The sequence below is a fragment of the Coffea arabica genome, chromosome 3c, assembly GCF_036785885.1.
Source record: "Coffea arabica cultivar ET-39 chromosome 3c, Coffea Arabica ET-39 HiFi, whole genome shotgun sequence".
Classification (NCBI taxonomy): Eukaryota; Viridiplantae; Streptophyta; class Magnoliopsida; order Gentianales; family Rubiaceae; genus Coffea; species Coffea arabica.
This window is the reverse complement of record NC_092314.1, coordinates 8304293-8317744: the sequence shown is the minus strand read 5'-3', so window position 1 is coordinate 8317744 and position 13452 is coordinate 8304293. Positions and strand designations below refer to the sequence as shown.

Sequence of the window (13452 nt, the reverse complement as noted above, 5' to 3'; positions counted from 1 at the left end):
TGGAATCAGGACAAAAGTAAGTCACCTTAAAATTCTATGTGCTATGTCGGTGACAGACGGTCGTATTTAACAGCCAAACAATAATATGAGTAGAAAAAATATATATATACAATACGACTATCTTTTTAAGATTCCATTACACTATGAAGACCGCTTTGACCATGTAGAGAACAATTTATTAGACATATCGATCAATCCCATGTGGGATTTCCTTTATTTTCTCCATTTGAACCCTAAAATTTCTTCTCTGCAACAACCTTGCACAATTTGACACTATTTTTCCTCTTTATGTCTCTCTTCAACATGATAAGCTAATGGGGTCCCTCTTTGCTAAGCTACTATCAATTGGAAATAAGCATATATTTGTTGATGCTCATTAAAATTTTTTATCTTAAAAAAAAAGACGTTAAATCTTAGTTGGGATTTTGGTTTTAAATTAATGCCTGTCGAGAGAGAGGCTAAATTCACACAGTCACGTATTAATCTTTCTTGTCATGCAATATTTATAGACTGAGTAACTCGAACATGTTTTATTTCGTTCATTTTGTACATCAAGATGTAAAACTTAGGCCATGCTTGGATTGCTTGTTTCCGTCGGAAAATATTGTTGTTTTCCGTGATTACATTTCCCTGTCACCTTTTTCCCTCACATATATCAAATCGCTACAATAATTTTTTTATGAAAAATGACGGAAAATGCAATTCAAACACAACCTTAAGATACTTGTCAAAACAAACAGGAGAACCTTTTCAGTGAGGATCATCCCCCCATTGTTGCACTTTGCACTAAGTAAGTACATATTTCACTTGTTCTTTTTTTTTGCATAGTTTTTGAACAAAAGAAACTTGTTAGCATTCGTACACGTGTGTCTCACATGGTTTTCAGATTTTCCAATTTCTTTCACAGCTGGCATTTTTCATTACATAAATGCCTTGGACCAATCTGTAATAATTTAAAATCCCAGGGGCACTAAATCCCATCATCCCCCGCCCCCGCCCCAACCCCCCACCCCCCACAACTCCCCGCCAGCCACTCCATTCCCTCTTCTTTCCATCTGTAAGCGAGTGACGCTAGTTAAATTACACAAAAAAAGAAAGTGGCCTCCAACCAACACCAACCTATCTTTTTCTTTGTCCTTCCCCCTTCCTTTCCCACTATATCCTATCCCCACATTCCCCCCCCCCCTCCCTCCCCCCCCCCGCAGCCCAAAAAATCCCTTTATAATCAACCTATCTCCACACTCTTCTAGCTAGGGGGTCTCACAAAACAAAAGCACACCCTCTAGTCTTCAAAAAAAAAAAAAAGAAAGAAAAAAAAACCTTAAATCATATTTTTGAAAAAAAAAAAAAAAAACCATACTTGGTTTCTTGATTCCTTCAAGAATTCTTGTCATCCAATCCAATGCAGTACTATACAACAACAACAACAATGGCTTCTTCATCCCCACCAGATTTCAGCAAGACGACCAAGCTAGAGAGGTACAACAGCTACATTAGAAAAGTTAACAGCACAAAACTCATAGCTGCATCCTCAAAGCTTCTCTTCAGAGTAACCCTTCTTGTAGCTCTCCTTCTTATTCTTTTCTTCACTTTAAACTACCCTCCACTCTCAGAAAACCCCCACCATATCCACCACACTACCCACAACCTCTTCTCCTCCGCCTTCTACGGCAGCGGAGCTGGCTGGGAGAAGAAAGTCCGTCACTCCGCCACCCCCCGCCGCCCCAACGGACTGTCCGTGCTGGTCACCGGGGCGGCCGGGTTCGTGGGGTCCCACTGCTCGCTGGCATTGAAAAAAAGAGGTGATGGGGTCTTAGGCCTTGACAACTTCAACTCCTACTACGACCCATCCCTCAAACGTGCCAGACGAGATTTGCTCACCAAGCATCAAATTTTCGTCGTCGAAGGCGACTTGAACGACGCAGAATTGCTCGAGAAGCTGTTTGACATTGTCCCTTTTACCCATATCCTGCATTTAGCAGCTCAGGCCGGTGTACGTTATGCAATGCAGAACCCTTTGTCTTATATAAAGTCAAACATTGCCGGGTTCGTGAATTTGCTTGAGGTCGCAAAAAATGCCGATCCACAGCCGGCAATTGTCTGGGCGTCCTCAAGTTCGGTTTATGGGCTTAACAAAAACGTCCCATTCTCCGAGGAGCATAGGACTGACCAGCCAGCGAGCCTGTATGCTGCCACCAAGAAAGCCGGCGAAGAAATTGCACATACTTATAATCATATTTACGGGCTGTCCTTAACTGGGCTGAGGTTTTTTACTGTTTACGGTCCTTGGGGTAGGCCAGACATGGCATACTTTTTTTTCACCAAGGACATATTGCAAGGCAAGGGGATTAATCTGTATGTCACGCAAGATGATAAGGAGGTGGCGCGTGACTTCACCTACATCGACGACATCGTGAAGGGGTGCGTCGGGGCGCTCGACACGGCCGAGAAGAGCACCGGGAGCGGCGGGAAGAAGCGGGCGCCGGCGCAATTGAGGGTGTACAATTTGGGTAACACGTCGCCGGTGTCGGTGGGGAAATTGGTTTCCATATTGGAAGGGTTGCTAAATGTCAAGGCAAAAAAGCATGTTATTAAGATGCCCCGAAACGGTGACGTTCCTTATACACATGCTAATGTTAGCTTGGCTTACAAGGACTTTGGATACCAGCCCACCACAGATTTGTCTACAGGGTTGAGGAAGTTTGTCAAGTGGTATTTGAGTTATTATGGGATCCAATCAAAGGTAAAGAAGGAAATTGATGCCACCAATGAGCATACATAGTGATGATTCATGATTAGCATAATCTTCAATCATCACCAGGGCTGGTGCTTTTCTCCTTTTTTTCAATAGGTCTATAACTCATCCCACTTTTTCTTCTTCTTCTTCTTTTTTTTTTTTTTTTTTTTCCATGTTCATGTTGTATTTGGATTTTGATGTTACTGCTCTTTGGTATAGAGTATAGACATAGATTTTATGTACACAACATCATAAAACAGTCAAACATATGAGAAGGAAGCACAACTGTAGATCTTGAAATTGTACCTGCTGTAATAATTAATACTATGTTTTTGGGATTAGGGATTAAAGGTTGTCTCTGTACTGAAAAAAAAAAGGTGGTACAGATCAACCTGTGTATCATCATCAAGAATTGTAATTTGCTGGAACAACCAACATAATCATGACATGCATCAAGATTCTTCATAATTATTGGCTTTATTTATTTGTTATGTTATGTAGGAGTTTGTCTTCCTTTCTTTTTTTTTTTTGTTACATATATTTATTTTTTTTTATTTTTATGACAAGTGGGTGATCATAGTCATCTTGTATAGAATCAGAAAAATGTTTTCTTTGTATTATTTGATACAAAAAATATGAAGGGATATGTATGTTTGATGTACATGAATTGGTAAAAGAAGATTAAAGAAAAGTTTTAAGCATGTTTTGAGCAAGTTACTGCTCAATAATTTATCAGATGTCATTTATTGATTGAAGTGTCTCTTCATTTTAAAAAGTCTCTAACTTACTTCTAGAAAAAAAAAACATGGCTTTCAACATTTATATCAAAGAAGAAGAAGAAGAAGAGATACTGCTGCTGCAGGCAAGTTGGGCTTTATGTTCATTTGGACTATGAAGGATTTTTATTCATTACTTTTTTCCCTTTGCCCCTGGGATGGGAAGGTGGGTGGGATTTCAAATTCTAGAGTGTATAACACTAGCTCACTAGCTATACCTAGACAACCTCATGTTTTTAAGGTTATTTTATCTATCAATATAAGCACGTCAAATTGATTGATTTAGTGACTAAGGTTAAAATTTCAGAAATCAGAAGTCATCGATTCAAATTTTTCTTTCAAAAATAAAAAAAAAACCCTCTTCTCCGTTTGCGCTTTTTAAATTTTATCCTCCCCTTATCAAAAAAAAAAAGAAAAGAAAAGAAAAAGGCCAAATTGTTACGGGCATTATGTGTAATGTCATTGAGTTTGTTTGGATAATAGTGTCATGAAATAGATAGATTTTAGCGTCTTTTCTAATGTACTATTTCCCTTTTTTGTTTCTAAATACAAAAGTCAGAGAGTCATCACCTGCTGTATGGAAATTGGAACTTAGGGAGGTAAGAAATGAATTTCTAGGAAAATTTTGTTTGTTTGTTTCTTTTTTAATTTTTGTTGGCTCCTAAAGAAAACGTGGGAGGGTACAATGGACTCAGATTTGCATGTATCTCAATCATCACCATCAAGAAGATTTTTAGGTTAAAATTTGTAAGCAGTGTGGGGAGAAAATGCCAAGGAATTTCTGAGTAGTCAAACATGATGAGAAGACAACTCTCAATATCATGAAATTAGCAAGTTTTATGGTAATCATTGAGCAAATAATCATGGCCAGGTCTGTCTAACTGTCCTCCAAGTTGGAATATGTCAGAAAGAAAAAATCAAACTTTATATTCTTAACAAACATTCAAACGTCGGCATCTGAAACCTTTGTTCAAAGAAAATATATATATACTATCGCAGAAACTCTTATTTTCTTATATCCTAACAAAAATGAGAAAGGGGTAGCAGAAATTACAACAAGTTCTTTTGTGCATTTTATCAAACACATAATAGACACCAGGATTTTTCACTTTGATTGTGTTTCTACATGATTATAAAGAAACATCTCGACGCAAACTTGCAAAGCACAACTGCCAGCCATTTGTGGAAACATTTTAACACTAAATTATGACACCAAATTCCACCAAAAACAAATGTATTTTTCAACTAAAGAAACCCAAACGTCAAATGTATATTTCAAGAGCTTTTGAAGCTTATAAACAACAGGTTATTGCGTTGACCTCCAACACGTACCTTCCTTCGTTGATCAATTCCTTTCACTTTTAGATTTATGCAATGATATATATATATACGAGAAGAGTTGGTGGATTCTACTTCATTGAAATGCGGAGGACAACAGTTTTTATACGTGCCCACAAATCTGAAAATTTTTGAACGCCATGAATCAGAGGTTTTGAACTTTTCTTGGAAGCCACAAGGAGATACAACAGATAATATGAGTCCATTGTTGTTATCTTTAGTTGTTGAGGTATAATTAAAGCATTATTTATGACAAGGAATATACTTCGACAACTAGTTATCTAGTTGGCCAGCTCTGCATAACAAATGGCAAGCATCTATTTTTCTTTACTCAATCAATCATCATAGATTTACACACCTATTCAATCCCTTCTTGTTCCCTACTCTCTCCTTCTTTCTAGTCTTCAGATAGAATTGTTCATACCTTCCAATGGTAGGGATTGAAGTATCTTTCACGTAATTCCCTTCCATTTGTGTTGCCAAATGTTTCCAATTCAGTTCACCTGTTAAACCATGATTGATTAATTCAAGGAAAATGATACCATCATGTTAATGACAAGGGTCTTTTGAATTGGCAAGCTGCATGGACCATTGGCTACAAGAATCCTGATCCCATATCACAAACTTGTTGAGAGCTACTCGTACCCTTTAAAGCTAAGAGTCATTTCAATCAAGAAATGGTAAAACCCATTGGACCAGACATCATCTTATTTTATACCGTAGAATCCATAAAATTCCAACAAAAAAGCTATATGAGATAAATTTCATAGAATCAATCTATATAGGGATGTAATTTACACGCATAAAAGTACGTGTGAAAGAAGGCGAGTAAAGTAAGTAATATAACATTAATAGCACCATAAGGATAATCCTATTAAACTTTCATTCTTCTTAACTGAAATAATAATAAGATTTCCTTATTTATTATAGACGAGATGATTTGGTAAAGAATGCGCACAAAATTACCTAATAAAATATCAATTTTTAAATAATAAAATCACCATAATTTGACTCCAATAAATTAGTAAAAACTTGATCTACTACTAAATAATAACATAGAAAATTCTACTTTTTAAGTTTGATTTAATATGTCAACAAGCACAGATAGAAAACTCGTCGGTAACTATATTACTCTGAAAGTATACTTTTGGCTATTCAACTATTTGTTCAATTATTACCGGTAATCATACAAAATTTGTGTATTAGTGCCCCATAAAAAAATTTCCATAAACGCCAACAGCAAAGCAGACAATACCATGTAGTAACATTTAGTTCCTCAACAGACCAAATCCTCATGTCCACGACAAATACTACATTCAACATTCTGACATCAAAAAACGTACATTGTAAGTGGAAACGTAAAACTTTGTTGCTTTAACACAAGTTCAGTTGCCCCCGGGGGTTAGCTCGACCGGTTCCATAGACTCCTCTTTAGGAGCAGGTCCCGTGTTCGACTCGCCCCTGTAACGTGCTGGAACCCTTGGGGTGGGCTCTTCCAGCCTGGGGGATTAGTCTGGTCAAATTGACTAGGATACCCCCAGTCGACAAAAAAAAAAAAACACACACACACACACACACACACAAGTTCAGTTGATGTTGTACAAAGGTGTCACTTTTTGTGACTATCATATTTCTAGTACCAACAATACATGTACGTCTTTGAAAACATCCCACTTGATTGTCTTAAAAAATACTTCAGATCACTGTATATGATCCCCTTACGAGTGGGAAAAGTACAACTTTTCAGCTTTCACTTGGTACACCATTTTTTGGGAGATTGGGAAAAAGTAAACCAAAAATAAAAATACATAAGAAGGCTAGTTAAATTATTGGTTTGTCTGATGGGTGTTCACAGGGCACTCATTAAAATATATTTCGGATGTTATACTAGATTGCATTACCTTTTTGCCATATTTGACAAATTCTGCAAATAGTGATGACCATCTTGATATGATGTTTAAAATTTAAATTGATACCCAGTTTATTCCCTCATAAAATTAATTTATGTTTCTGTTTACTGCATTAGTTGCTTTTCAAACATATATCCAAAGAAAACACAAATATATAGACTATCTTTTCTGCTTAATTAATTGTAACTTTGAGTAAGTTAAGTACATTATACTAAGTGGATCCTCCCACCATGGAATTATTCCACCCGGCTTACTAACTGTTCAACTTCATTGTCAATATCTATCTATTATAAAGAGAAAGCAACGTATACATCCTACATGTTTGTCCTACATATCCCTGCACTTATCTATAGTTTGGATATTCCAATACAACTAGCTTATATTTAGAAGATTGTTTATAGAAAAAGGGTGCGTTTGATAAAACTGCAATCTAAAATCTGTAATTTGAAGTTTGAATTCATTAAATTATTGAATTATTAAGTACTCGATTTGATATATTTGAGTGTATTTCACATTAAATGTTAGATGAATAGCTTATCACTTATTTTTTAGAACGAGTTTTGTTTAGAAAATTCAATACCACTTGATTAAGTTAGATGTTCAATTTTTTGTTATCAAACGCGTTTAAACATGTTAAGATTTGAATTCATTAAATATAAGTGCTAAATTAGGTTATTAAACAAGGCATAAATACAAGCATCATTTTTCTACGTACGGTCTCAGCTACTAAGAATATGACCAAGACATGATTTGACACCAAAAAAAAAAAAGTATGAATGGCTCCGGTCAATATGTACTATATTATATAATAAATAGTCTTATTAATAGTCTAATTAGTCGATAACTTAGATTATCTCTTGACTTATTAATAGCCTAATTGACACTTTTATTATCTCTTCACCTGATTTCACAAAAAAAAATAAAAAAGAAAAGAAAAGTGATCATGTGAGGTGACGGGTTAGCATATTCTAACTTATATAAGTAATACTCATATTAATAGTCTAATTAGTAGATAACTTAGATTATGTACCTCTTTATTTACTTGCTCCATGTAGGCTTAATTAATTAGTTTGGAGAATTGAGCAGTTGGTACCCACAAAAACTATCATCCAACAAGAATATGGTTACTGTTACATGATAAGATAATCTAGATTTAGCTATGTCTTATCATAGAGGATTTGATTATGTCATATAAAGTAATCTGGGGAACTACTTAACTAGAAATAAGGGTCATTCTCTTGCACCAGCCACGTTGGAGGTAATATCTATCAAACGTAACCCTCAAAAATGCATTCATAAAATTCATGTTTAGCAAAAGCTAAAGATGATCAACTTTTGAAAAAAGATTAAAAAAAAAAAAAACTTTTGTACTTTGAATGTTCAAACCTTATCCTATCAAGTACAAAAAACTATTAACCAGTCTTATGAATTCAAGAACTATAAAAAATGCTTTGCCAAAAAAAACCCTTTTGCTATAAAGTCCAAACAAATGTTTCCAAACATACTAGTGGCCTAATTTGATATATTTCTTCAGCAAAATTAGTATTATCTTCAATAGCATTTCTGTCAGATGCCACTCAGTGACCACTGTATAATCTACACATAATCTTACAGATTAATCAAAACAGTCTACTTTTTGCTATTCTCCCATAAATAATCACCAAACTTAGTCTTGCCTATTAAATACTAATCTCATTTATTCACACACTGGTTCTAGGAGATGCCTCGTCTATGTTTAAAGGCACTAAGGTAAGGCGTTTAAACTTTGAAGTAAGAGTTTGATTGATTATATTGAAAATTAGAAGAAAAGGGTTGTGGATGACTAGATGTACACTCCATTAACTCTGGATGGCAGAGGAAGAACCATATAATTTTGAGTTAACCGGAAAATACTCCCAAGCCAAAATTTAACAATAAACACTTTTCTGTTAATTCTTCTACCCCTTCTCACATCCTTTCAATTTTCACCTGCCACGCATAGGATTTGAACCCTGAATCTAGCAGAAGGAAATACCCTAAAAACCTTCCCCTATAATAAACAAATTTTGACATGATAAAGAATTGTAGACTATAGCTGAATATCTTACAAGATTTCTAGACATTATTTTGGTTCTGTCATACATGAAAAAAGAAATACAATTGCGGCAATTTTACACTAGTAACTCAATATAACCTTGTCTTTTGTCCAGTTAAACAGCATTATTGAGAAATGCGATTAAATATGGTGTAAACTTCATGGTTACACAATTTGGAAAAGTTAAATAGAAAATCCTGAAGCTGAGAGGTTCAATATTCTACTTGGCAATTAAAGAAGAGATGGCCTGTCACAAGCTAATAATTGGTCTAATTTCAACCAATGGATCTTTGAGACGTACCTTAATTAGTGGGACATAACAACGTCTATAAATACCCTTCATTTATGCTACTACTAGATAAGGTTTTCCACTTTCTAGTTCTTATTGCATGTATAATACACTGATCATGCTGAATTATTGTATCCACCTGAAATCAAAGTATAATTACTCTTAATTCAGTACATTCCTACATATGGCAATTTCTTTAGATTTGGGAATTTTACTACGCTAGTCACAATGGCACAGTATAACAAACACACTAAACAATAGTGGTAGATACAAAAACAACAAATATAAATACTATTAAAAATGTAAAAACGGAACAAATTGTCATACTCTTTGAAAGTTATATATCTGATCAATTCCTTCGATCCAATTGCAAAATCAAACCAATCCTCACCATCAATTGCATTTTACGGTCACTTTTTGTCTTATAGAGCTTGACGCAGACATTAGATATATCTTATCCTTTCGATCCTTTATGTTGAAACCCCTTGTCTGCATTTCCCGTTCACGATTTCTTGAAACATTTCTAGAGGTGATTTAGTACTTACCGAGTTCTCAATAATTTAGTTGGATCCATTCGCATCACTTCCTCCTCCCCTTCCTTCTAGTATGCGACGTTTAATTGTAAAAATGTTGTACTAAAAAAACTAGTAATTAATATTTGACCTTTATCACTAGACGCGTGAGGTAATGAAGTCAAAACTTTTGGACCTAGCTGTTTATTTCTTGCCCTAACAGAAAGTCTACCAAAAAATTTTTTGTCTAATCATTCCTAGGGCACCATGATACCTAATCATAGGCAAAGAAAAACAAGCACAAGAAGACATTCTCAAGTGACCGGCCGACCTGATTTCCAGTGCCGACAGAGAAGTACATGTCGGTTACTGTTGAATTTACTATGTTGCACTGCAATTAATCTGACAAGAATTTGCATCCAAACCGATTTAAGTTGGCGTGCAAATATGGCACCAATAACCAACCTGTGATTAAGTGGAAAGTGGAAATAATTAGCATGGAGGGACCTACTTAGATGGTTATCCAACTAATAATTGAATATATGTAATTAGGATTAGTGGAGTTTATATTGGAGTTGATTTTATTTGGTCTAAGAGCATGACCATCCGTTGTTAACAAATTACTCATGAAAGCTACCCCATGTTACGTTGTTAAAACAAAGAGCAAATTACTCGGGGAATCATTAAACTTTTTTAGTAGTTTAGTTTTCGCCGTTCAACTATTAATAGTATATTTTCATCCACTGTACTATTAAAAGTGAAATTATGGACCATTTCATGTAATTTCGCTGTTAAGTCTATCAGATCTAACTATTAATAATTGTGCGGACGTGTAGATCTGATAGAGTTAACGGAGAAATCAGACAGAATGGCCCAAAATTCACACTTTTGATAGTTTAGTGGATAAAAATATATTATTAACAGTTGAGCAACCAAATTTTAACTATTGAAAACGTATAGTAGCTACTCAAGTAATTTGCTCTTAAAACAAATTATCTACTCCATATTCTTAATTCATACTCACAATAATTCGGTCTGACGCATGGATAAATTTTGTGGGATGTTTTAGAAATTCAATCTATTGGATGCCAACGAAAATGCATATTCGTTTACAAATTCTGGACCAGATTGATTATTATACACAAAGATAAAGACTTTTCAACCACCAAAATATACAAGTTTCCATAGTATTCTTGTATCGTACGTACGTGAATGAAATTGAAAGTCCATTTCCAAGACTTGCCGACACTTCGGTGGCACAAGAAGTCTTCCATCATTGAATGGCATTGCTCCAATTATAAAGGCCATAAGTCCTAGCTGATATTCTTTTTAGGGCTCCACAAAAAAAAAAGTCTGTGGGACATATATTTGTTGGTGCAAATACAAGCACATGTATTTGTACAACTTTTGAGATTAATCTTCTTTATATTGACAGTGTATATACTAACGATTTTGGATGTATGACAATTAGTCTTACTTTGAATCTGAATTTTAAGTTTTGTGCACGTATCAGACACCAAAAACTGCTAATGTATATACTAGCGGTGTAACAAAAAAATCTGAAGTTTGAATACTATTAATACAAGTTGTTGATATTAAGAGGTATAAGTGACCAATGTAAACCACAAGAAGGGAGAAAAGCAATAGTGGTAAATCTATTCAAACTTGGACTTTCATTTTATAAGTAAAGGCCTGCATTGTAGCTGGCTGGACCATGATCAGTGTACGTATTTGGACCATTCTTACTTTTTTCAGATGCCTATTCTCCATTATCAACTTGTAGCCCAAGAAACAAATATTCACAGGATATTGATAGATGCCATGCATATCTACACTATTCAGCAATATCAACAATCTTATCACTTTTATACATTTAATAACTAGACGTGGCAATTTGTCCCAAGTTTCAATGGGTTACCCATGCCCATAGGGACTTTGGGCGGGAAGGGTACTGGAATTTGATATTGGGTTTAAAATTGGACAAATCCCAATTGTACCCATTAATTGATAGGAAACTTTGGGATTGGACTCAAATAGCAAGGGCTCTGTTTGGATTAGTTATTTTTGGGGGTGTTTTTGAAATATTTTATTGTAGCAGTATATGTGAAAATTTTTTACTATAAAATTTTTTTGAAATATTTGATATACTAATATGGATGGGATGTTTTTTGAGTTATTGTATATTACTGTAACATTGTATTTAAAAAAATAGCCAATCCAAACGGAGTCTTAGATTCAAAAATTATCTTTAACAATTTTTATAGTCATACCAGCGAATATAATCTAGCAGTCTTTCTAGTCATTATCCACAAGAATTTCCAACATTTCAGTCAGTTTAGACCTGTCACCCTTGGACAATGATGACCATAAATATTCAACACCCTAAGTGCCTTGGCCATCTTGATATATGTTGGAATATGGCTGTATATCTATCTTTTCCTTTATTTGTTAATGCAATTTTTGGTGGGAATCCTAAGTATAAAGCACTTGCATGTTTATTTAATAAAACTAAAAGAAATTTAATAAATAAAAAATATTAAAGTTATATAAAAAATTAAAAATGAATTAAAGGAAAAAAATATGTAGAAAATAAATTTGGGTATTGGGCGGGATCAATCTAAACCCATTCCAAAGTGATCCCGTCCAAGTTAGTCCCAAAACACATATGGGTAAAGTTGAGCCCAAACCCATATGACTCGGTTCCATCTTAAACCCAAGCAAATCCCGCCCATTTTGCCACCTCTACATTTAACCGACAAAAGAGTTCCCCCAACCCCCCAATCTCCCCCACCAAAATAAATAAATGAACTAGTTTGTCTTCCCTCTCCTGAAACACACCTTGCAAAACACTAGTAAATCTCAAATATGTAACTGTATACTGAAACGCAGATGATATTAGAAAGTTTTTGCTAACTTTTGATGGCACCAAAAATTAGTGATTTAGTTCCATTTTCCCAGTGTCACTAAACAATTGTAATGTTAGGCATGATATAATGAGCAGATATGAAGAGGACAATCTGTAACATTGACACAGACATTGAGAAATATATGAATGACAGTTTACTATATTGATTTGGAAATGTTGAGAAACAGAATGCTGTTAAGGGCTCATCCTTCCCAAAACGAGCATCTCTGCCTGTGCATTATAAGCCCATCGAACTGACAACAAGCCCACTTTATGACCCCAAGGAGAAAAGTCGTCTAAAATCTTATAAACGTCCAGATAAGGATTAATTTTCTTTTACTTTTTCCTCTATTTTAAGATTTACAAAACAAAAATCATCACCTTGAATAAGCAACTGCTGCAGAGGGTCTATCAATTGGAAATTATAAAAACCTCTTAAAACTCCCTCGTGCACTAGTTCGAGTTTAGTATATTGCAAGGAAGCATTGTGCTTCCTTTCTTCGAAAAAAAATTCGAAGAATGCAATAATATACTTGTCTAGTCTGGAAGTTCATAACTCAATCTCCTTACAAATCTAGTTGGACTCTCCCTTCCCCACTTCACTTGTCTAATCTGAAAGTTCATAACTCAATCTTCTTACAAATCTAGTTGGACTCTCCCTTCTCCATAACCTTATGTACGATACAGAGTGATAGTTTTAGAATCTTGGTAACAAAAAACATCCCATTTTTTGTGCTTTATCCTGCGCCCAACAGAGAAGAAAATCCCACTTGACAACGGCTATCCAACAGAGCAAATGTCTAAAGACATGAACATGATTTTCCTTCAGTTGCCTACGGATAAAACTGAACCCGAATCAGCAGACTGTAGAACACATGCATCTGACAATATTTGGCATAAATCCACCAGAA

The 13452-nt window shown here is 35.0% G+C and overlaps 1 protein-coding gene across 1 annotated transcript; it reads left to right on the top strand.

The window, feature by feature from the left end:
- The first annotated feature begins 1257 nt into the window (after nucleotides 1-1257).
- On the top strand, nucleotides 1258-3205 carry LOC113734504 (UDP-glucuronate 4-epimerase 6-like). Its single transcript, XM_027261079.2, has one exon. It carries the CDS (start codon nucleotides 1403-1405, stop codon nucleotides 2780-2782), a length of 1380 nt encoding a protein of 459 aa, XP_027116880.1. The 5' UTR covers nucleotides 1258-1402; the 3' UTR covers nucleotides 2783-3205.
- Nucleotides 3206-13452: the final 10247 nt, after the last annotated feature.

Bases quoted from the DNA above. Each gene is read 5' to 3' on its own strand.
- LOC113734504 (XM_027261079.2), top strand. From the start codon at position 1,403: ATGCAGTACTATACAACAACAACAACAATGGCTTCTTCATCCCCACCA.